This window comes from Papio anubis, chromosome 1, assembly GCF_008728515.1.
Source record: "Papio anubis isolate 15944 chromosome 1, Panubis1.0, whole genome shotgun sequence".
NCBI lineage: Eukaryota > Metazoa > Chordata > Mammalia > Primates > Cercopithecidae > Papio > Papio anubis.
The window spans coordinates 136,042,511-136,066,864 of NC_044976.1; the positions used below are offsets into that span (position 1 = coordinate 136,042,511).

General features: G+C 51.0%; 2 protein-coding genes and 1 long non-coding RNA gene across 15 annotated transcripts in view; 1 reads left to right on the plus strand and 2 right to left on the minus strand.

Moving 5' to 3' along the window:
• The window catches only part of TMEM63A (transmembrane protein 63A), a 35,770-nt gene extending 22,878 nt beyond the window's left edge, over positions 1-12,892 (plus strand). For 4 of the 12 annotated variants that reach the window (XM_021926696.2, XM_021926694.2, XM_017949117.3 and 1 more), the window contains 11 exons: positions 461-614; positions 2,795-2,901; positions 3,073-3,159; positions 3,881-3,943; positions 6,058-6,220; positions 7,096-7,201; positions 9,413-9,580; positions 10,489-10,610; positions 10,947-11,009; positions 12,298-12,471; positions 12,592-12,892. In XM_021926696.2, the coding sequence (XP_021782388.2) occupies positions 461-614; positions 2,795-2,901; positions 3,073-3,159; positions 3,881-3,943; positions 6,058-6,220; positions 7,096-7,201; positions 9,413-9,580; positions 10,489-10,610; positions 10,947-11,009; positions 12,298-12,465 (1,201 nt within the window). In that variant the 3' untranslated portion in view covers positions 12,466-12,471; positions 12,592-12,892. Of the gene's footprint in view, positions 1-460; positions 615-2,794; positions 2,902-3,072; positions 3,160-3,880; positions 3,944-6,057; positions 6,221-7,095; positions 7,202-7,823; positions 8,237-8,269; positions 8,320-9,412; positions 9,581-10,488; positions 10,611-10,946; positions 11,010-11,534; positions 11,674-12,297; positions 12,472-12,591 lie in introns of those variants that run through there. The other 8 variants (XM_003893042.5, XM_017949118.3, XR_002517273.2 and 5 more) reach the window with 7 other exon arrangements.
• Positions 1,486-3,438, minus strand: LOC103877617. Its single transcript, XR_002517312.1, has 2 exons — positions 3,057-3,438; positions 1,486-2,578 (listed from the first exon to the last, which is right to left on the minus strand). It is a non-coding gene; the product is annotated as an uncharacterized LOC103877617 (long non-coding RNA).
• A 1,033-nt stretch (positions 12,893-13,925) lies between the features above and the next one.
• Positions 13,926-24,354, minus strand: part of EPHX1 (epoxide hydrolase 1) — a 38,369-nt gene continuing 27,940 nt past the window's right edge. For both annotated transcript variants that reach the window (XM_021926736.1, XM_021926734.2), the window contains exons 4-9: positions 20,584-20,811; positions 20,126-20,255; positions 19,447-19,655; positions 17,003-17,111; positions 14,854-14,979; positions 13,926-14,337 (exon numbers count right to left, since the gene is read on the minus strand). In XM_021926736.1, the coding sequence (XP_021782428.1) occupies positions 14,136-14,337; positions 14,854-14,979; positions 17,003-17,111; positions 19,447-19,655; positions 20,126-20,255; positions 20,584-20,811 (1,004 nt within the window). In that variant the 3' untranslated portion in view covers positions 13,926-14,135. The remainder of the gene's footprint in view (positions 14,338-14,853; positions 14,980-17,002; positions 17,112-19,446; positions 19,656-20,125; positions 20,256-20,583; positions 20,812-24,354) is intronic.

Below are 24,354 nucleotides of genomic sequence, written 5' to 3' on the forward strand. Positions count from 1 at the left end.
CTAAAAATACAAAAAAATTACCTGGGTGTGGTGGTACATGCCTGTAGTCCCAGCTACATGGGACACTGAGCAGGAGAATTGCTTGAACCTGGAAGGCAGAGGTTGCAGTGAGCCGAGATCACACCACTGCACTCTAGCCTGGATGACTGAGCGAGACTCTGTCTCCAGAAAAAAAAAAAGAAAAGAAGGCCTTGTTTGGCCTGCTTCGGTGCTCATGCCATCTCTTTGGGTAGGTTCTGGCCCCCACACTCTAGCTGAGAGCCACATCTGAGAGAATAACCTTTGTTCCCTCTGAGCTCTCAGGGACCTAAGACTTGGCCTTTCTGTAGTTCGAGGTCAGTGTGGAGAACTTGCCCCCAGGCTAGTCTCTTGGTCTGCCTAAATCTGACCACCTGACCCACCTAAGCCACGAGCACTGGGAGACAAGCCTGGAGACCTGTGTCCCCTCTCCCCGCTGCAGGAAGAACCTCTCTATCCAGGGCCTCCGCTGGTGGCTACAGTGGCTGGGCATCAACTTCACCCTCTTCCTGGGGCTGTTTTTCCTGACCACACCCTCCATCATCCTGTCCACCATGGACAAGTTTAATGTCACCAAACCCATCCATGCGCTGAATGTGAGTAACTGTTCTGCAGGGCCCCTCCCAGGAGAGCTGGTGAGAAGAGGGCTTAGTGGGTGGGGAAGGAATGGGGACAAGAGTGGGGTGTATGCGGGAAACTAAACCAGGGGGTCATGTCGCTCAGCTCACATCCTTGCTTTTAAGCCCTGAGCAGGCATGGCCACGTTTATTTCAATGTCTTTATAGTAATGCCATACACACACACACACACATTATATGTATATATATACACACACACACACACATACATATATATTTTAATAGACTGTATCTAAATACTCAATGGTGGGGACCATTTGAGTTGAATGAGGTCTATTCAGTTTGGTAGAAATTAAGCATCCATTAAAAATTGTGTAGATTTTGTGGCACCCATGCAGGGCTCCTGACAGAAGCAGGGATGTACCAGTGAGGCATGTCTATCATGGACACTACGGGGAGTGGCCAGGAAGGAAGGAAAAGAGCTTCGTTGATTGGAGGTGGCAGGATCACAAATTATTTCTTTTACATTTTAGTTGCTAATGACCTTGTTATAAAACTATTCTGGGGCCAGGCACGGTAGCTCACGCCTGTAATCCCAGCACTTTGGGAAGCCAAGGCAGGCGCATCACCTGAGGTCAGGAGTTCAAGACTAGCCTGGCCAACATGGCAAAACCCCATCTCTACTAAAAAATACAAAAATTAGCCAGGTGTGTTGGTGGGCGCCTGTAATCCCAGATACTCAGGAGGCTGAGTATCTCCCAGATACTCAGGAGAATTGCTTGAACCGGGAGGTGGAGGTTGCAGTGAGCCGAGATTACACCACTGCACCCCAGCCTGGGCAACAAGAGCGAAACTCCATCTAAAGAAAACAACAACAACAACAACAACAAAAAACAACAAAAACTATTTATTCTGTATAGGTAATGAATGATTTTCAAAAATCTTACATGAGTCAATGAGATAACAGCCAAACACTCAACTGGCATTTACTCAAAAAGCTATTGGTTTCTCATGATTAACTTTGCCAAGCCATCTCCCTAAATTTTTTTTCTTTTTAAATTTCACTTTGCATTTGGTTACTTATTCTCTGGGAAAGCATACTGGGCAGGAGGGCCTCCTTGTCCTCACTTTGCCATTCTCCCCATCTGATGAATTCTGAACCTCAGTTTTTCATCCAAGGACTGGAGTTAAAACACCTGCCCTATTATACAGGACGCGAGGCTGTTGTCATGATAATCAATGAGCTGATGTGTGGTTGAAGCTCTTATCTGACTCCATAAATAGTTTAAAACTACCTAAGTATAAATTCAGCAGTTTTGTTTAAGATTTCAAGCAGGTATTATAAACATGCATTCCTTTGCCAATCTTTTAATAGAGGGACAGGCCTATTCTTTTGAGGATGGATCTGCTGTTAAGAGCTCCCCTTTGTCTATTTTACATCAACCACTCCTTATTTCATTGTTTTGTGATTCCAGTGTTGCCTTCTTTAAAATAAATGAAGAATTTAGATATTTGCAGAGCCATTCTGAATATAGAAACTTCCTAGATCGCATATCCCTTGATCTTTTATCGTTAATTTACTCTCATCTAATTAACAGCGTTTTTTTTTTTTAGAAATTGACTTTTATCAAGTCTTTCCAAAGTATCCAACTTAGTTTTCAAAGAAAATTTCTCTCTATTTTTATGTTCATCTAATAAGTGACAGTAATAAGTCAATCAGCTCATGTAATCACAGTAACAAACAGCAGGATTGTGGACACACACAGTAGAGTCCTGATATGCTGCAGCTGGACCAGTGGGAGCTGAGCAGGCAGGGCATCCCCTGCCCGCCCCACGCCCCCAGCCAGGACTCCAGGCCTTCAGTGTTCAGTCTTCCCATGGCATCAGTCATTTGTTTTGTATAGGGAGCAGAGAAGGTTATTTAATCTATTTAGTCAGATAAGTGGCGTTTACTTGTATGTGAAATTGCTTTCTTTGCTGTGCTGTGAGGAGGTATACAAATATAAGGTGCTGTTACTGATTATTCAGCCAACATTTATGGACTACCAGCTCTGTACCTGGCACAGTGTTGGTTCTGGGGGTCAGAGATGACAAACTCCTACCCCAGGAGTCTGAGCGACCGTGCCAATAGGTCATGGCCTCAGAGCCGTGTGGCCCACGGCCCCTGTGACTCTCTCTGCTGTGGACCTTTCTCCTAGAACCCAATCATCAGCCAGTTCTTCCCCACCCTCCTGCTCTGGTCCTTCTCGGCTCTGCTCCCCTCCATTGTCTACTACTCTACACTGCTGGAGTCTCACTGGACCAAGTGAGTACCCGGGAGTCCTGAGGCCCTGCCCCTAAGACGTATTTGTCTGACCGCTCCCTTGTCCACACCCTGTCCCCCAACTGCTCAGCCAATGGGCACATGGCAGGGGCCTCACTGGGGGCACCTGGAGCATCTGGGGGACTGTGAGTACTCACCTTTGACTTCCTGCAGGTCAGGGGAAAACCAGATTGTGATGACCAAAGTCTACATATTCTTGATCTTCATGGTGCTGATCCTGCCCTCCCTGGGTCTCACCAGGTATATGCCACCACCTCCTGCTGTAAATTCAGAATAAGAGTCACATCAGGAGAGCACTGTCCCCAGGAGAATGCAAATGGTTTGGTAGCAGAAGCAAACCTCTAACAATATCTAAGTGTGTTGCAACCTCTTGGCGTGCAGTAGGGCTGGGTCATTGATTCTTCTGCCAATATGATTGTTCTTCTTTAAAAAAGAAAATAACACCATATTGGTCAGGCTGGTCTCGAGCTCCTGACTCAGGTGATCCACCCGCGTTGGCCTCCCAAAGTGCTGGGCTTACAGGCGTGAGACTGTGTCTTAAAAAACCCAAAAAACAAAAAAGAAAGAAAAGAAAAAACAGCTTGAAAATTTTGTGGCCAGGCACGGTGGCTTATGCCTGTAATCCTAGCATTTTAGGAGGCCGAGGTGGGCAGATCGCTTGAGTCCAGGAGTTCCAGCCTGGGCAATATGGCGAAACCCCGTCTCTACAAAAGAAAAAAGAAAATGAAACTTACCAAGGACCTTCCACTTAGGGAGGGCCTCATTATGGCTTTGTTTATCTCAAAGAAGGAAGTTTCTGTTAAAGCAGACTGTGACAGGTCATGCTGCAGTAATGCATCGTTGAGAACAAAAGTCGATCTCGAGCTTTGGCCTGTTTTTAGAGCAAAAGAAAATGAAAGCATATGTAGTGACAATATGGAATGCTGGAAATAAACTCTTAGGGGGTTCCTTTATTTTTCAGTCTAGACTTTTTCTTCCGGTGGCTCTTTGACAAAACTTCCTCGAAGGCTTCCATCAGGTTGGAGTGAGTATTGCCAAGTTGAGTTTTGGAGCCATGGCTCTGGGTGAGAGTCCCACAGGGGCTAGGGCTGCAGTGGGGTGGGTAGGGGTGCTCATAGCCTATGCTTCCGAACAGGCATCTTTCTCCCCAGACAGCAGGGCTTGGGGCCTCACCTCCACCCTGCCAGGTTCCTGGTAGACACCGTGGGAGCTGACCCACTTTGTGCTATGCTTGCAGAAATGTGGTTAATTTTTTAGGCCAGAACTCAATTAGCAGCTGTCTCATTCATTCTTTGAAACTTACTGAGCACAGAGCCACATGGGGAGAAGGAATTGCTGGGTCTCAGTGGTGCCAGGGAGTGGGGAAAGGAGAATAATAATTAAACATGGCAACCGGGATGCCTCTGGGCTCTGGGGATTATTTTTGCCAGAATAGAATTAAACTTACTGCCGATGTATCCTTGTTAGTATTTTAAACTTACACCATGCCACTTAACAGTAATAGCTATTGTTTAAGAAGGCACTACACTAAATGCTTTATGCATCTTTTTCTCACTGAATCTTTACAATGAGCTATGAGGAAGATACTATTATTCTCTCCATTTTACAGATGAGGAGACTGAGGTTCGGGGATGTTGAATAACTTGCCCAAGTCTACCCAGCCAGTTAAGGAACAGAGCTGGGATTCAACCCCAGCCCCTACAGACTATACGTTAGGTCTTAATATAGGCCCAGAGGCTTGGCATTGACTTTCCTAAAAGAATGTGCTTACCTGTAAGGATGGGGTGAGTTATTTTAAATGAGTTCTTGCTGAGTAAGCTGATGAGTTGGGAGCTGGCGGCTATGACAGACACACATACATACAACCAGCAATAGTCTAGGTTGACAGTGACTTTCAGATTGACAAATCCAGTGACCAACTCAATTCTCATCTTATGATCTATCAGCGACATCTGACACATTTATCCAAGCCTTCCTTCTCGAAGCTCTGCCTTGGCTGTCTCATCCGGCGGCATCCTCTTGTCACCCTCCTTGGTGGGTTCTTTCCCATCTCCCCAACTCTAGATTTTGGCTGCCTGAAGGCTCAGCCCCCAGTTCTGGGTCCACGCTGCCTCTCTAGGTGACTTCAGCTGAACCCATGGCTTCCATGCCGTGAGACTGCTCCTGAATTAACTTATGCGGACAACATCCACATTTATGCCTCTAGCCTGCACCTCCAGGCTGATAACCCAACTGCCCACCTGAAATTCCAGCTGGAGTTTTACTGGGTACCACGGATGTTACCTGCCCAAAACCAGACTCCTGACTTTTACCCTCAAATCTGCTACTCTATAACTTTCCCCATTCCATATTGTTTTTCTAACTGTTTTGGCAAAAAACCTCAAAGTTCACCTTGTTTCCTTTCTATCCCTCCCATGCCATACCCAGCCTATCAGCAAATCCTGACAGCTCTCTCTCTAAAGTAGATCCAGAATCCCTCCATATCTCATCACCTCCATCACAACTGCCCTCGCCCCACATGGGGATCACACAGCGGCCATCTGCGTAGTCTTCCTGACCCCATCGGAACAGATCCCTTGCCCTGGGTCTGCCCCCAGCCCCTTTCAGCCTTGTCTTCTGCCTTCCCCCAGCCCACTGCTGTCCAGCCCCACCTGCCCTTTTGTTCTTCCTGGATGTGCAGCAGACGAGGGCATCCTCAGGCGTCTTATATGTTGTTCCCTTTCCCTGGAATCCTGTCTTCCCAGGTTTTGGGATGACTTGCTCCTTCACTTCTTCACATCTCTGCACGAGTATCACCTTGTTAGAAAGGCTCCTCCAACCCTTGTATAACATAGGAACCCTCCCTGCTTTATTTTCCTCTAGGACTCACCACCCCCGGCATATGGAATATTTGTTTGTTTGCTTCTTTGTGCCCCAAGCTAGAATGTGGATTTCAAGAGAGTGGGGGCAGGGGCTTTGTTCTGTTCTCAATGTCTGGAAAGGTACTTGGCACACAGATGTGTTCTCCAAATATGTGCTGAATGAACGGAAGACTATACAGCCCTCCCAGGGGCTTTCTGCTCCTGCCCAGCCTAGGAGCCCCTCCTCTCCCTCCAAGAGCGGCTCTCAGCTCACAGACCTGGGCCCCGGTTTCCCCAGGTGTGTCTTCCTGCCTGACCAGGGCGCCTTCTTTGTGAACTACGTCATCGCCTCGGCCTTCATCGGCAATGGCATGGAGCTGCTGCGGCTGCCAGGCCTCATCCTCTACACCTTCCGCATGATCATGGCCAAGACGGCTGCCGACCGCAGGAATGTCAAGCAGGTGCCATCCCCTGGGCCCAGGGCTGTGCCTCTGACTCCCTCCCATGTCCCCCTTCACTGACCCAAGGGCCTCTCACCCCCACTACCCCCGCTAATGGGTAGCATTTACCCGACTACTCACTAATGCAGGCACTGGGCTAAGTGCTTCTCAAACCCGGGCCCAGGCAGGCGTGGTCTCCTCCAGCCTCCTCTCTAGCTCACAGGCTGGAGGAGAGAGTTTGGGACTCTGGCATTTGAAACAGTTTGATCACACACATACATACATACAACTCAAACCAACAGACTCTTTTTCCATGGGTGCCCATTTGCATAAATTCTTAGCCAAACCCCAGATGTCAAAGGCATTTTTGGCTTATGGCATTTATTCCAGGATTCCCTGAACCGGAGGGTGTGGGATTCTCTTTTCTTCTCCTCTGCCATGGTGGACACTGCGCGAGGAAAGTGGGAGAAGTGCTGCATTCCTTCATTTCATTCTCAGCCCCTTATGAGCCAGGCACTGCTAGTATCCCGATTTCACAAAGGCACGAACTAAGCTGGCCCAGGATCCCCTGCTAGAAGGGCTGGAGTCACGAGGAGTCACTCTACACCTCTTCCCCGACCACCTCTTCTCTCCAGGGGCTCACATGCCTGTTGGGTGGACAGGATTGGAACGAAGGGAGCACTAGCAAACACGCATCACCGTGCCTCAGGAGGGCTGGGTGCGCTCAGTGAAGCAGGGCAGGCTGGGAGGGATGGGAAGGACCTTGGGAGGCGGGGAGCCACGCATCTCCTATTTCCAAAGTCCTCTACCCCGCTCTCCCCTCACCACTTGGAGAGCACAAAAGGGTGTTTGAGGTGGAACAAGTCTATGAGCTCCTCACCACCTCCTTCTCCCAGAACCAGGCCTTCCAGTACGAGTTTGGAGCCATGTATGCATGGATGCTGTGTGTCTTCACTGTCATCATGGCCTACAGCATCACCTGTCCCATCGTTGCGCCATTTGGTGAGTGACCCTGGAGCCTCTCCCAGGGTATGTGGACGGCTGATTGCACCAAGCCTCTCGGGGACAGCTAACAATTGTGCCCAGGTTGGAGTTCCCAAAACCACAGCCACAAGAGCCACAAGCTGCCAAAGACCCACGTGACACCAAATTTCACTCATTTCTTTCTTTTTTTGTTTTGAGACAGGGTCTCATGCTGATGCCCAGGCTGGAGTGGCATGATCTTGGCTCACTGCAACCCCCACCTCCTGGGCTCAAGCCATCCTCCCACCTCAGCCTCCTGAGTAGCTGGGATTACAGGTGCCCACCACCATGCCTGCCTAATTTTTTGTATTTTTAGCAGACACGGGGTTTCACCATGTTGGCCAGGCTGATCTTGAACTCCTGACCTCAGGTGATCCACCCGCCTCAGCCTCCCAAAGTGCCGGGATTACAGATATGAGCCACTGTGCCTGGCCTCATTCATTTTTAAATGAATTCCTCCCACTGGCCCTCAGCTAGGACCTCTCTCAGTACTTCTGGTCTGAGGTTCTCTGCCCAGTGACCACGTCGTTCATGGTTGATTTCTTTAGCAGCAAGTAAAACAGTCACAATCAAAGCTCTTGTGCTGCTTTCACTCCGGCAGATGCCTGCCTCCAGAATCGTCTTGGAAAGAGGCTGTTTCACACTTGGATGTCTGGCCTCAATTCCTCCCCAGCCCTTCCCATGCAGAGCCCCGTATGGCATGCTCCCACACCCTACCCTACAAGGCAGGTCTTGTTTCTATTCCCCCTTCACAGATAAAGAACTTCATATGTTGTTCATATGTAGTAAGCAGGAGAACCAGGATTTGAACTCGGGACTGTTTAAAGACCAAGGTCCTGGCCACTAAAATAAAAAAAAAAAAATCCTTTTGAGCTGGCAGATGAATGAAAGGCTCTAGAAGGAAACAGAAGACCCAAGAGACTGCTGGCAGCGATAGCTGAGGTTTAGGGGGAGAAGTTGTTTTAGTTTTCACTGTATACTCTCTTGTGTAGTTTTAAAAATTTACAGTATTTACACTTTCAAAACAAAATTTATTTTTTAAAAAAGAACCTGGGACCAGGCACGATGGCTCACTCCTGTAATCCTGGCACTTTGGGAGGCCTAAGCAGTGGATCATCTGAGGTCAAGAGTTCGAGAACAACCTGGCCAACATGGTGAAACCCTGTCTCTACTAAAAATACAAAAATTAACTGGGCATGGTGGCAGGCGCCTATAATCCCAGCTACTCAGGAGGCTGAGGCAGGAGAATCACTTGAATCCAGGAGGCAGAGGTTGCAGTGAGCCAAGATTGCACCACTGCACTCCAGCCTGAGCAACAAGAGCGAGACTCCGTCTCAAAAAGAACCTGGCATAATAGAAAAGGCAGCACCCACTTTCTGTTGGTCCCCCATGTGCGATCCTGTGCCAACCCTGGGGTAAGATCCTTGGGCCTCATTCTCTGTTGACTGATGAGGGCGGGGATCAGCTGGGTGGGAGAAGGCCAGGGGTGTGGGAGCACTGACATACGGGGGCTCAGCATGGGAAGGGCTGGGGAGGAATTGAGGCTAGACATCCAAGTATGAAACAGCCTCTTTCCAAGATGATTCTGGAACGTTAGTGTTCTGTGGGGACAGGATCACAGACACTGTGACTCCCTTGGTGTGGGGTCCGTCCCACAGACCCTGATCCAGCGACGAATGAAAGACATACACTGACAGATATTTTGCCTGTCAGTGCGGCTAAGGGGCTCTGCTGCCTGAGTCTGCACCTGTGGGTGATCAAAGGTTGGTCTCAGGACCACATGAGTAAACAAGCTATTTGGGTAAACTCCCCCACATTCCTATGTATCTACGCCCTAAGCTTTTGAGAGAATTCAGCTGCCTTCAGCCAAACCCTTTACTGAAGTTATGCAAACCTCTCGGCCTTCCAAGGTTTGTGTCTATTTTCTATAACTTTATCTTAAATTTTCTCCCACCACCCTGACCGATCCCCTACACCTTGGGGTCACAGAGAAGTGAGGAAGCGGGTAGGAGAGAGAAAGAGAAACAAAACTAGCAGCCAGAGGTGCAGGATGCCTCATTTTGTGTTCAAGCAGTAGAGCAGCAGCCCCAGTCCTGGCTCCTTGCCAAAACAGCCGCCCCTGAGAGGAAGAGGGCAGAGGTGTCTGTGTGGCCCTGCAAGGTCTCCAGCTCACAGCCCCATCCCCTGCAGGCCTCATCTACATCCTGCTCAAGCACATGGTGGACCGGCACAACCTCTACTTCGTCTACCTCCCAGCCAAGCTGGAGAAGGGGATACACTTTGCTGCTGTGAACCAGGCCTTGGCAGCCCCCATCCTATGCCTCTTCTGGCTCTACTTCTTTTCCTTCCTGCGCCTGGGTGAGTGGCCCTTCCAACCTGGGGCCAGCCCTTGGCCTCCCATCCCTGCATCCCCACCAGCCAGTCCGATCCCCCATTGCTTTCACAGCATCAGCTTGGCATCCAGTCAGAATGTGGTGCCCAGAGTGAGGGCTGGTTAGGTGTCCAATCAGAATGTGATACCCAGAATGAGGGTCGGTTACATGTCCAATCAGAATGTGTGCCCAGAGTGAGGACTGGTTAGGTGTCCAATCAAAACAGGACACCCAGAGTGAGGGCTGGTTGGGTGTGGTGGTGACAGCTGAGCTCCTAAGCTAGCCCAAGTGCAGGTGTAACCCTTGTGAAGGCCTGGTCAATTGTCCCATACGTCCCTGGAGAGAAGACAGTGCCGTTATCAGCTGTGCAGGGACTGAACCAGAGGAAATGGGGAAGCTGATCCAGATTGCCCTTTGAGGGTGGTGGTTGGACCCGGCTCCTTGTATCTCCTGGCATGGAAGAGGTGGGGACATGGAGGAGAGAAAACTGACACTCCTGGGGGAAAGTTATGTCTGCCCTGGTCAGACTGGGGGTGTGGGACAGTCCATCCTACCTAGCCCAGGGCACTGGAGACTGGAGGAAACGGACCCAGGAACGGACCCAGCAAGGAGGCTGGTGAATTGCCATTGACTTGGCATCCCAGTGCCTGAAATGCAACCAGGGATGATGCCAGCCATTCAGTGGGTCCCTCTGTGTGCTCCTGGCTGTGAAGACACCATCCTTGCTGCTGGAGTTGAGGGCTAGGGGTGGGGGTTAGGCCTTACCTTTGTTTTCTGCCTGAGGGATAAGTCACGGGCAGTTTCCACACCAGGTGTGGCCCCTTCCTCAGCAGGGTGAGGGTAGGTGGTGGCCCCTCCCTGCCCACCCCAAGGCTAGCCACCCTCTGTCCCCAGGTATGAAGGCCCCTGCCACTCTGTTCACCTTCCTGGTGCTGCTGCTCACCATCCTGGTCTGCCTGGCTCACACCTGCTTTGGATGCTTCAAGCACCTCAGCCCTCTGAACTACAAAGTAAAGGTCCCCGACCCCACTGCCCCGTCAAGCCCTGGGAGGAACAGATGGTGGGACGGGCTCGCTCTCAACGCCTCCCACCCTTGTCCGTATCAACACAGCAGCAGCCTTCTCCAGATTCTGCTTCTCCATGGGAAAGGCGTGGGTGGTTGGGTGCCATGTGTAGCTTCCCTTGCTCCCCTCATCACTGCACTCCCCCACCCCATCCTCTCTCAGGCTGCCAGGGAGCTTGGTGCCAGCTGGTACTATTATTCCGGGTGTTAATAGTCTCTGTGTTTGGAGGGTGTTCGTTCACAGAGATCAGTTTTGTTTATCATTGCAAGTTTTTGCTGTTATCTGCAGACAGAAGAGCCTGCAAGTGACAAAGGAAGTGAGGCAGAGGCCCACATGCCTCCACCGTTCACAGTAAGCTGTCTGTGCCCCTCAGCCTCCGAGCTTGTCGCCCTTTTTTGCTTTGGTTGTAACAGTCCCAACCAGATGGGCCCCAGCAAATGTGCTTTGATGATCTCTTGCTAAGATCACATGGCAGGCAGGTTTGTGAATTAATGGCAGAGAAGGAATCCCGGTCCCCCTGGGTGTTTTAACCTGCATATTTGAAACTGTTGAGGAGATAATGAGTCTTGTCTCGGTTCATGGCCATCCCCCTTGGTTTCAGTTCCCTGCTCTGACACCTGGGAGGTGTCCTTCTCTGCATATTTAATAGCTGGTGAGTTTGGGGCTTTAGTGAAGGCACATGGTAAGGTGCTACGGTTTGACAAAGTTTGTCATCAGCAGTGCACCTGCCTCTGCGAGGTCCTCCACTAGGTTCCAAGAGGGTGTCAGACAGACTTCCCTTTGAATTCAAGAAATGAACATTGCACCTGCTTCAGAGGAAGACGCCACGGTCTTCCTCTGAAGGCTCCTTGTCTTCCTGGTTCTCCCTGCCTCCAGGGTCCTGCTCCTAGGGTGGGGCTGGTAAGGGAAAACAGAGCCCCAGGGTTCCAGAGCTGTGGCCACCGGCCTTCCTGACAGCCGGGCCAGGACAGAGCCGACCTCATCTGCAGGGTTCTTTCTGGTGACTGCCTCCCAGGTGTCAGGCTCTCTTATCGGTGTCTGTCCTTGGACAAGTTCCAAAAGAGGGAGGGCCTCAGAAGGACTCATTACCCAGAGACACACCTGTGGCTTTGCTGGCCAGGCAGGGAACACGCAGGACAGGTGGATGATGTCAAGCCCTCACTCACAGTCAGGGTCTCAGGAGGAGTGGGGCAGGGCTCTGCGCCCGGGGTCAGTGGCTGGAGCCTGGGATTGGGAGGAAATGAGACTCACACAGATATGTTGAGCATCCCAGGGGTCCCAGGGCAGCGTTCTAAGCCCCCCCTACATAGGTAGACACGTTTCTTCTACAAAGTGAGAAATCCTCCTAGGATCCAGGGCTAGGAAGTTTAGTTTCCTCAGAGAAACTGCTCTCCTGTACTTCCTTCTGTCATCATGAGAGCTGTATAACTGGGCTTTCTCTTTTGCCCTGGCTGCTAGGAAGTTCCACAGGTGGCATATTTTAGGTCCTAATGTCCTAAATTGATGTTGCTATTTCTTCATATGTCCTTTACGGCCACTGTCTGTGTCCTTCTGTTGGGAGGAGAAGGGCAGGAGGGGAGGGATGCAGTGTGGAATCTCATGCCTGCCCCAAGCCAAGCACGAATCCATTTGCTGACAGCCCTATGTGCCTCGGATTCTGAACGGCTTGGCCTCGGAGAGGACAGCACTGTCTCCGCAGCAGCAGCAGACCTATGGTGCCATCCACAACATCAGCGGGACTATCCCTGGACAGTGCTTGGCACAGAGCTCCATGGGCAGTGTGGCTGCTGCCCCACAGGAGGCCTGAGGCCGGGTGAGCTACTGGCTGGGTCAGGCTCAGGGGAGCCTGTGGGGTGAGAAAGGTGAAGCAGGGTGAGAAGACAGGCGAAGCAGCCTGACTCCCAAGTTCATGACTTCTTCCCATCTGTTTTAGGTCTCACTGCTCTGAAAAGACACAACCAGAATGGCCTGGGGCTCAGGCCCTTGGCTGAGTGGGAATGTGTTGGGACTGCCCAGCTGAGCCATCAGGTGCCCATCTTTTCTGGTCCCAGCAGTGGTGAGGGGAGCACATGCAGGCCTCGCCCCTACCTTGCTCACCCAGTTCCCCCTGTGGCACAAGCTTGCGGCTCTGCAGCTGGGGTGACATCCCCAGTGGTTTGTCGCCAAGACCATGTGGTGGACTTTTCGCCCCCAAACTGATGAGTCTGGGAGAATATATGGAGAGAGAGATGTAACAAGGGGAAGGCCTCCTTCCTTCTGATCACACACACAACCGATAACCAAAGAGATGCTGCAGTCCAGGTCTGAGATGAGCTGGCATCCAGCTCCCTGCTCCATGGCCAGTCCCTCCCCAACCCAGCAGCCCCTCCAGGCTACACCCAGGAGTGAGCTATGGGGAGCAGGCTGGGAGGCGGCCAGTGTTCCAGCCAGCTGTGCACACACCTCTGTATCCCACTACAGTTCTGTGTTTTTGTATCATGTTGTCAGGGACACCCCATAACAGACAGGGACAAGGACCACTCATAATGTGCCCACTGGACCACAGTTAAGATCCAGCCTCTCCCACCTCTTCAGGGCTGAGTGCATGAGTCTGCACCTCCAGGCAGGCTCTGTGCAGTACTCACCCTCTGTCTGCTCCCTCCAAGGTGTGGGGGTGGGCAGTGCTCAGGGCCTCCTCGGAACCAAAGGACAGCGTGGTTGGCACAGAGGGGGTGCCTGGGCTGGGTGCAGGGCCATCCCATTGCCCTAGAGCTGTGGCTCTGGCAGGAAGGAGGGGCTGTCCCTCTTCTCCCTCCTGGAGATTCCAGGGGATGGGATGCAACTTAAGACTTCTGCCTGAGAAGCCTCCTCCCTGCTACCTCCAGGGGGCACCAAGGCACAAGCCTGTGCCGTGGGGGTGGGAGGGGGTGCGGAAGAGCAGGTCCAGGCTCCTTCCAGCCCAATTGGGCCAGGGCCTTGGCACCTCTGCAGGCCCTGCCTGTGCCTGTCCGCTGACCTAGTGGGCCTGGGCTTTCTGACTCAGGGACCCTGTTGACGCTGACTTGCGCCTGCAGTGGGGGCCAATGCCGCCTCTGCTCCAAGCTGCCCCTGTGCTGTTAGGGGTGGGGGCGGTGCCATTGGTCTGGTGCAGCACAGCCCTGGCCAGTGGCCTCATCCCCAATGGGCCTCCTGTGCCTCTGCCAGCAAGGAGGGGCCTGCCAGCTCTGCTTGGACAGGGGGCCCCATGTGGGGTCAGGGCATGCTTATGTCACTGGGTTCCAGCCGCTGTTAGAAGTAAAGTCATTTATCATCAAGGCCATATTGCTTATCGCACAGAGTTGGGGATTGGGGAGTGAGCTTGGAGGGGTGAGGGGGTAAGTGTGGGCTCCCAGCATGGGCAGGGGACGGAGGCAAACTCATTCCTCAGAAAAGGGGTATCTTCCCAAAGAAAAGCCTGGAGGGCACTTGTGGAGGGAGGCAGGGGGCGGTGTGGGGTGGTCACTGCTGCTCCAGCACTGACAGGAACTTGCGGATGTCCTGGGCGAGCAGCTCCGGTTCCTCAAAGGCTGCAAAGTGGCCCCCACGGGCCATGTAGGAATAGGAGATGAGCTTCGGGTACTTGATCCTCACCCACTTTTCAGGCGTGTGCATTAGCTCAGAAGGGAAGGCAGAGAAGCCAGTGGGCACGTAGACCTTCATCCTGAAAGCGAAAGAGCCGATGGGGTGCGGGAGGCTGTGGCCCTGCGCCTCTCCGTCCTGCACAGCAGGGGGTTCAAGAGCCTGGGGGATGAGATCAGCTGGCCCCCCCACAAGGAGCCATAAAGAAAAGGGCAAATCCAGGTCTCAACTGCTCCCCTCACTATCCTCTCTTTTGTGGGAGGGCCACCCAGGCAGAGGCATGGGACAGCCTCTAAATCCCCACCTTTGAGGGTCTCCATGTGAGACTTGGAAATCCCAGAACCATCAGTGCCACTCAGACCAGCATCCTGGACTCGGTAGCAGTACTGAGGGCTGCCCGGGAGCCAGGCACGTGGTCCCTCCATGAGGGCTTTCTCCAAACCCCTTGACCTTTAGTGTTCCCATCCAAGGGCCCTGGGGCACCCCTGCAGGAAAGGCTATACTTATCCCACCACCGAGGGCCCTTACTGGAGCTCCAGACTGGCCATCCCCCTGCCTCCAGCCTCAGAGGCCCCTGTTCTCAGTCAGCCAGGCTCACCGCTCATGCTTCTGGGTCATCCAGCCCTGTCCCAGGTTCTCCTTGTAGAAGCGCTGGGAGGAGACGATGGTTGCTGTTGTCCAGTAGAGCATGACGTTGGTCAGCAGGTCATCCAGGGAGAACTTCCTGGGAACACAGAACACAAAGCCCCACTCTTAGTGCCAGATGCAGTTGTGTGACAAAGGGCAGCTGGAAAGTCCTACAAATGCCAGGCCCTGACCATGCGGCTTCCCTCCTCAGACCTCATGCAAGGTGTGTGGTATCCTCATGTCACAGGCAGGCTTTGCCCAGGGCACCAGACTGGAGTGCATGAATTTAATCAAAGTGTCTCTTATCACCCCAAGGTCCTCCCCCACACCCACCTTGACTCTACACATCCATCCCCTCTCTCCTGCCACTGACATCTCCTCCCTCCCCTCCACCCCTGCACCATGAAACTGCTCAGGACATCAGCTACTATGGTGACCACGTACCAGGCAGCATGTTCTAAGCTCCTTACCTTCATTTAATTCATGTTTTCCTCTCAATAGCCTATGGGACATAGGTACTATTATCTCCATTTTACTTATTAAGTGGAGAATTCAAACCTGGGCAACTTGGGTCTAGGATGCACACTCCACAGCCCCCACCCCACCTTCCACTGTCCCCAGAGCAGGCGCTCCCAACCCCACCTTCCTGTCTCAAACCCTGGATCTCTAGCAACAGCAGCACGGAGCAGGGGCAGAGATAAAGGGAACAGCCTTTTCCATGTGATTTTGGTGGCAAAATGAAAACATCAATGAAAACTAGTTCCAGTACACACGCCAACTCTGTGAGCTGGATTTCTGCAAGTCGGCCAAGTGCTTCCATCTCCCTTTCGGCTCTGCCTGCAGCTTGAAAACTACCACCACCACCATTTCCACTCTTGTGTGTTCCGGTTCTTTCTGGAACACAGATCTGATCCTGTCTGCCTCCTGCTCAGGGCTTTGGTGCTCCCTGTAACCTGGGGCCAGAGCTGCAGGAGTGGCCTAGTGGGACAGTCTGGTGGGGCCTCGCGTCTGGTTCCAAGTATCTGTGTACAAGGAACAGGCCAGACCCCTTGCCTGTGGTCCTGCAGGAGCTCCATCGACCCCTGGGTCCTGCTGAATGTAGGGCAGGGGAAGCAGATCCCAGAGGAAGGCCCTGCTGAGGCTCTTGGAGGAGGCGAGGACCTGCCTGCAAGAATGAGTTTGCTTGCAATCTGGCCCCAGTGTACCTGCTTCAGCCTCTGGACAAGCCACCCTTTCCAAGCACCCTTTCCTTGCATTTTTTATGGCTTTTCTCTTTGCCTAAATCTCTCTCCTCCATCCAGCAAACTCCTACTCATCCTCCAAGGCCCAAATCAGATACATTCTCCTGGTCATTTCCCCTCTCTGCCGCTTAGACAAAGAGAATCCTCCTTACACTGAACTCTCACAGTCCTTTGTGCATTCATTCAACATCTAGGTACTGGGCTCCCACTGTTCACCCGGCACTGTTCTAGGTGATGGGGCTAGAGCATGGCCAAGACAGAGTCCCTACCCCTAAGGCGGGATTCAGTCTCATTTTACTCTCTTTCTCATCCCCAGCACTATCTGGTCCTCTGTGTGTCACTGAAGGAATAAAGGGATGGGTCCTGGAAAGGGTGGGTCAGAGCTGACCTTGGTGAAGCCTGAGTCAGGCCACAGAGCTGGGAGTCAGGCATGTAGAGGATACAGCCTTGAAGGCTCTGAGAGATGTAACAGCCTCCTGTCTTTCTGCGACCACCCTCCTGGAACACGCAGTCATGTGACCCTGATGCCAGGTTCTCCAGGGAAGCAGGAGGAAGAGCCCAGATGCTCTTGGCAATAACGTGGTGCCTGCTGCCCTCTGGGCTCCCTAATCCCAGAGGGGCCTGTTCAGCAAAAGGAGCACAAGCAGGTGAGCCTGCCTCCTAGTCCTGACCATGCACTGTGAGGCTGGGAGCAACTCACCAGGCCGCTTCACCCGAAAAATGCAGCTATGTTGGTCATGGGGTGAGGATTTGTAAGAAAGTCAACAATAGAATTTGGTGAGCGCCCCATGCAGAGCAACCAGACAAGGGGATGAAGAGGGTGAGGAGGTTGGCTGCTGGGACCAGGGTCACAACTGCCGGGGCAAACCAGGGTCTCACCTTTCCAGGCCTCCATCCTCCAGGTATCGGAATTCCGTATTGGTCCAGGTGGAAAACTTCTCTAGAATATAGGCAGCCAGACCCACAGGAGAGTCATTCAGAGCAGAGCCTGGCGTGGAGGGGAGCAAGGGAGAGACTCAGGCCTGGGGACCAGGGAGCTGGAGCTTCATGTGTGACATGTGGCACTGGCCACAGAGGGTGGGGCTGTGGGCAGGAAGCCACGTTCGAGCACAGGTCTGCCCTAACTCCTGGGTGCTCACACGCTTCGCTTCCTTAACTCTCTGCCTCGGCATCCTCATCTGATAAACAGTGACGATACCTTCCCACTGTCTCCTGGGGCCTCGCACACTGCCTGCTTAGCTTCCTTCAAATGGAAGGGCCCATGCCTCTGCATTTGGTGGGGTCCCAGTGAGAAGTGCTGTTTTTAAAAAGGTGGGGTTTTTTAGTCTATGTGTTGTGATTCATGAAAAATGAGAAGCCACCTAAAAAAGTCTAAAATAGGGGATCAGTTACAAATACATATTGATATACTCATAAGCCAAAATACTGTACAGTCATTAAAAATGGCTGGGACAGGCTGGGGGCGTTGGCTCATGCCTGTAATCCCAGCACTTTGGGAGGCCAAGGAGGGTGGATCACTTGAGGTAAGGAGTTCAAGACTATCCTGGCTAACATGGTGAAATCCCGTCTCTACTAAAAATACAAAAAAATTAGCCAGGCATGGTGGCGATGCCTGTGATCCCAATTACTTGGGAGGCTGAGGCAGGAGAATTGCTTGAACCCAGGAGGCGGAGGTTGCAGTGAGCTGAGATCGTGCCACTGCACTCCAGTCTGGGCGACAGAGCGAGACTCCATTTCAAAAAAAAAGAAAAAAAAAAGTAGGCTGGGACAAGCTGGGTGTGGTGGCTCACACCTGTAATCCCAGCACTTAGGGAGGCCAAGGTGGGTGGATCACCTGAGGTCAGGAGTTTGAGACCAGCCTGGCCAACGTGGTAAAACCCCATCTCTACTAAAAATACAAAAAATTAGCCAGGTGTGATGGTGGGTGCCTGTAATCCCAGCTACTTGGGAGGCTGAGGCAGGAGAATTGCTTGAACCTGGGAGGCGGAGGTTGAAGTGAGCCGAGATTGCACCATTGCACTCTAGCCTGGGCAACAGAGCAAGACTTGGTCTAAAAAAAAAAAAAAAAAAAAAAAAAATGGCTGTGACAACAGCATAGATGAATCTCACAAACATAATATTGAGCAAAAGAAGCCAGACTCAAGGGTACATACTCTGTGAATTCTATTCACAGAAGGAGTTAAACAGGCACAACCAAAACCATCTCAGTCAGAAGTCAGAGCATGGTGTCTGGGAGAGAACCCTGAGGGGCATCTGGAGTGTTGGGGCCGTGTTGGTGATATGGATATACTTGACTTGTAAAAATTAATCACCAAAATGTTCACAAGTTCTTTTGAAGGAGAGGGGATGTGGGGAGGGAGGAGAGGTTATACAAGATTGCCTTTAATGTTTTGTACTTTTTGCATTTTTAATCTTTTTGACAATGAACATGTATTTTATAATCAGAGAAAAATACTGATTTTATAAAGTGCCATTATTATGATTATGAGCTGCCTCATGTGTGTGGGCATGGGACTGCCACGAAAACTATAAAGAACCTAAAAATGGGCAAGATAATTCCTGGGTGTCTTCTGAACAAGATCTAGGGAGTTACGTAGCAGACCTTCCGGACTTACGTGATTCTATAGAATTCCCATCTTTCCTTGTCATTGAGCTATTTTACAGTTCTGTGAATTGTAGAGAACTGAGGGTAATGCGAATGACTCGTTCATAGAGGCAAATGAATTTTGTCCCATGGTGATTTAATTGCTATTACTCTGTGGATGTTGACAAGTTTTGTGTCTGTCAGCAAATTAATTTCAGTGTTATTTGTCTTTGAATTGTTTCTTTTTAAAATTTTACTGGTTCCTTTATAAATTTATCTTTTTGAAAAAGTTTTGTCCTTTAACAGGACCCTGATAGCAGATGTGGTTGCTGGGCCCTCCCTCACTGCCTGGGAACCTCTTCCCCAAGGCCCCAGGGCACCCTCTCCCCTCTCCCCTGCAGCTCAGAGCTGCCCACCCCCAGGATTCCTCCTACCCCAACCCCTCCATCCCTCTGCTTCTCAGTGTAGGATATAGACTCAGGGGTGGGAGATCAGGGGTGAAAGCCACTATGAATGCTGAGTCGGCTAAACAGAGTTGCTAAATTGGCCTGGGAATCTGCTGAGAGTCCATCCTCTTGATTTTATGGGAAAATGCAGTTTAAAGACCTAAAGGGCTGGGAGGTCCTTATAAGAGGCTTTCTCCTGTGGGCAGCATTGGGGTGGGGTGGTGAGGTTCCCCCGCGGGGTCTCGCCACCCCAGTGGAGCCAGCAGTGGGCGAGGCCCCCTGAGCATGCTCACCCACGGTGTCGGGCTTGGTGCACTGGATGTGCATGTAGCCGCTCTCCCTCATCAGGCTGTAGAAGACCTTCTCCTTGACAGGGTACAGCAGCTCCACATCCCTCTCAGTGTAGCCAAGAAACCTCCCAAAACGCCGTCCCAGGAGAAGGGTCAGGGTAGAGAAGTTGCTTAAAACCAAAGCCATGTTCAAGTGCAGGCCTTTCACGTGGCTGAGGGCAGAGAGAGGGGCCCAGGTGAGGCTGGGGTGGTGTCAAGGAGAGCGGGAGAGGAGAGATGGCGGAGGAGGAACAGGCCTCAGGGTTGAGGAGTGAGCACAGGGCCAGCCTCTTTCAGCACCAGCCCCACTGGGGAGGCCATGGGAGTTGGAGGAGGGAGGTTGGGGGAAAAATAGTTTCTGGGGAGTTCTGCTCAGGGCTATCCCAGAGCTTGGTCCAGCAGAGGTCTAAAGCCTGGCATTCCCCTCCTATCACAGGCCTTCTCTGCCTGGGAACCTGGCCCAGAGCCGCAACCCTGGGTTACAGACAGGAAAATCCAAGTCAACATGCCTCAGGCACTGCTGAGTGACAGTCACACTCCCTCCTCTCCCCTGGGGGGACCTTGGCCCCCCCTGCACAGAGGTCCATCTCTTAGAGGACACACACACACAAACACACACACACCACCCCGACAGTGACCTCACCTGGGCACCAGCTGGGCCATATTGGTGCAGATCAGGGCCCCCCAGTCCCCTCCTTGAATGTAGAATTCCTGGAAGCCCAGCCGCAGCATCAGCTTGTAGAAGATCCTGGCGGTGGCCACCGAGTTGAACCCTGGCGGTGATGGGGAAAGGCATGGAGTCACAGGCAGATTGCTCCATGGGCCCTCTGGGGGTTCTGTGAAATTTCTCAGGCCCGCCTCCTCCCAGGTGGAGGTGAGAAAAGCTCACAGAGGCAAGAAGGAATCCTGGAGCCCAAACGTAGGGGTGGCATCTCCAGCCCTGGAGGGTAGTGTGTCTGGGGCCAGCCTCTCTGGTCCCTCTTTTCCCAGCTTCCTAGGGCCAACTCCCTGCTCACCCTCCCGGAAGGAGAGCCTGGTGGGAACATCTGGCCCACCCTTGGCAAGGACGGGGCAGTTATGGAGGCTCTAGCAGCCCCATACCCTTCTTGGAGGATGCCTCTGAAAAGCCATAGCCAGGGATGGAAGGGCAGATGACTTCAAAAACGTGCTCATCGCTCAGGCCATGGTTCTTGGGGTCAGTCAGGAGTGGGATGATCTTATAAAACTCGTAGAAAGAGCCAGGCCAGCCATGCACCATCAGCAAGGGCTTCGGGGTACGGCCTGCGGGCAGCTGGGGGGGCTTCACATGGATGAAGTGGATGTCCAGCCCTGGGGGAGAGAGCACAGTCAGGGTGGAGGGAGAGAAGGCCCTGTGTGGTCAGGCTCTGGCACCCCCCAGAACCTGGATATTGAGTACTGCCAGCCTTAGTGCCCCCGCCCCCGCCACCCCTCATGGTATTGATGACAGTAATGGCTGACACTGGTTTCATATTCACACTGTGCTCCAGGTGCACAGACGTCCTCACTCAGCCTTTACAACCTCCCTGCAAGGGAGCTACGATTATTGCCTCCCGGTTTCCTTAGAGGTGCCCCCTGATGGCAGGGCCAGGTCTGTACAGGCACTGCTGGGTTTCCAGGGCTCAGGACAGCTCCTGGCTCACAGCAGGCCTCCATAAATACTTGGTCTATAATTTAAAATCTGGAGGGTAGGGAGAAAGTCCCACATATCCAGCAATACAGGATTAATCAAGTATAGTTTGACAGTATACTGGAGTCCAATTCAGTCATCTAAATGGACAGGGTAGATGTATATTTATTTAACATAGCAAACAGATCAGTAGATATTACTGGGAGGTAAAAGCAAATGATCAAGTCATATCCATTGTGTGACCCAGTTTTTGTAAAGTCATCTATGCGTATACTATGGTTATACCATATATTGGTGAGTTTTTAAAATTTGGGAATGTAAAAAGCAGTTCTCTCCGAGCAGTAGATTCCAGTGCTTTTAATTTCTCTTTGAGTTTTATGTACTTTCCATTTTTTCTACAATGAACAGGTATTAAATGAATAACTTTTTTCATACACGGTGACAAAATGTTACCTTTTTCTAATTACCAAATGATATTTTCTTTAAAGTGGAAGATTTTTGGGCCTGGTGTGATGGCTCACGCCTGTAATCCCAGCACTTTGGGAGGCTAAGATGGGCAGATCACCTAAGGTCAGGAGTTCGACACCAGCCTGGCCAACATGGTGAAACCCCGTCTCTACTAAAAATACAAAAAAATTACCCGGGCGTGGTGGCAGGCGCCTGCAATTCCAGCTACTCGGGAGGCTGAGGCAAGAGAATCACTTGAACCTGGGAAGCAGAGGTTGCACTGAGCCAAGATCACACCACCACACTCTAGCCTGGGCAACAGAGCAAGACTCCATCTCAAACAATTAAAATAAAGTGGAAGTTTTTTTTTTTTTTTTAAGTTCAATGCTGGAAACATCATCATAGCCAAGGGCAGGTGAATGGATTCCGGGCTCCTCTAGACTGACTTGGGGCCTCTGTATATCAAAAGAAGGCAGCGCCTTCCCAGGCCAGTGCCCTGGACAGCAACTGGGCCCTTACGGCACTCACAGTGAGGGTGGCTGCCATGCCTGGAACCCTCTGCCACCAGGGCTGGTGCAGTCAGCGTGGCGTAGCTAATGTTCTGTTCTGTCGTTAATATATTATATAAATAATACATGTTTACTGTAGAAAACTCAGAAGACAAGCCAAAGGGGGAAGACTCACATGTAATCCCACTCTCAAGAGACAACATGGTGTTGTCTGTCTAAACTTTATTTTGGAACAGTTTTAGATTGCTGAAAAACTGCCAAGAGTCCAGAAAACTCCCATATACCTCAAACCCACCAGGTTTCCCCCATTATTAATATTTTATGTTAGCATGGAACATTTATTACAATTAACAAACCAGACTGAGATATTATTAACTATAAAGTCCACAGTCTGATTTCCTTAGTGTTTACACTTATTATATGGCGAGAACACTTAATATGGGTCCTACCCTTTTAACAGATTTGTAAATGCCCAACACTGACGGCGTTCTGCTGTACAGCACATCTCTAGGATGTCTTCGGCTGGCAGGACTCAAACTTTACACAGCAACTATCAGCAACACCGTTTCCCCTATTTCCCAACCCCTGACAACCACCCTTCTACTCTCTGCTTCTGTTGAGTTTGACTATTTCAAATTCCTCCTATAGGTGGAATCATGCGGTATTTGTCCTTCTATCCCTGGTTTATTTCACTTAGCATTATTTCCTCCGAGTTTATTCATGTTGTCACACATTGCAGGATTTCCTTTTTTTCTTCTTCTTCTTTTAGAGAGGAGGTCTCACTGTGTTGCCCAGGCTGAAGTGCAGTGGCACCATCATAGCTCACTGCAGCCTCAACCTCCCGGGCTCAAGCGATCCTCCCACCTCAGCCTCCCAAATAGCTGGGACTACAGGTAGGCAACACCATGTCTAGCTCCTTTTTGTTATTTTATTTTATTTTTTTGTAGAGATGGGGTCTCTCTATATTGCCCAGGCTGGTCTCAAACTCCTGGGCTCAAGCCATCCTCCCACCTTGGCCTCTCAAAGTATTGGGATTACTGGTGTGAACCACCACACCCAGCCAGGATTTTCTCCTTTTTAAAACCTGGATAATACTGGTAGCTACACACAACAACATTTTAGCCAGATTTCCTTAGTTTTTTCCCCTAATGTCCATTTTCTGTTCCAGGATCCCAACCAGGACCCACACTCCACTGAGCTGTCATGTCTCTTTAGACCCTTCTTGGCTGTGACAGTTCAAACTTTTTAAAAAGACTTAGAGAACATAACTTTTAACAAAAATAGAATCATACATACACTCTATTTTAGAACCTCTTTTTTCTTTTTTTTTTTACTTAACAATGTATCCTGGGTGTCCTTCTATGTTGCTAAATTTACTCCTATTCTAAAGTTTATTTTAGTAGGTGATCTTATCTCCCTTGGAACACACTGCATGATGTGAGATTCTTTTTAATTCAAATTCTACCACATTGTCATTTGAGTTTTAAATTAGAGAAAAAATACACATCCACTCTTGTGGATGCGCAGGCTCTCCCAGGACGCACGAGTAAAACATAGCTGCCTCTGGCCGGCACAGGGGCAAGAGGGAGCTGCTTCTCACTATATTTCCTTCTGTGCTTTTCCATTTTAAATATTTGAATTTTTTTTTTTTTTTTTGAGGCAGAGTCTCACTCTGTCACTTAGGCTGGAGTGCAGTGGTGTGATCTTGGCTCACTGCAACCTCTGCCTCCCAGGTTCACGCCATTCTCCTGCCTCAGCCTCTGGAGTAGCTGGGACTACAGGCACCCACCACCATGCCCAGCTAATTTTTTGTATTTTTAGTAGAAACGGGGTTTCACCGTGTTAGCCAGGATGGTCTTGATCTCCTGACCTTGTGATCCGCCCGCCTCTGCCTCCCAAAGTGCTGGGATTACAGGCGTGAGCCACAGTGCCTGGCCTTTTTTTTGTATTTTTTAGTAGAGACGGGGTTTCACCGTGTTAACCAGGATGGTCTCGATCTCCTGACCTCGTGATCCGCCTGCCCCTTGGCCTCCCAAAGTTCTGGGATGACAGGTGTGAGCCACCGTGCCTGGCCTAAATACTTGAATTTTAAAAATTAAGACTTTTTAAAAATAGAGACAGAGTCTCGCTAAGTTGCCCAGGCTGGCCTCAAATTCCTGGCTTCCTCCCGCCTCAGCCTCCCAAGGTGTTGGGATTACAGGCATGAGCCACCAAGCCTTGTCAAGACATTTTTTTTTTTTTTTTGAGATGGAGTTTCACTCTTCTTGC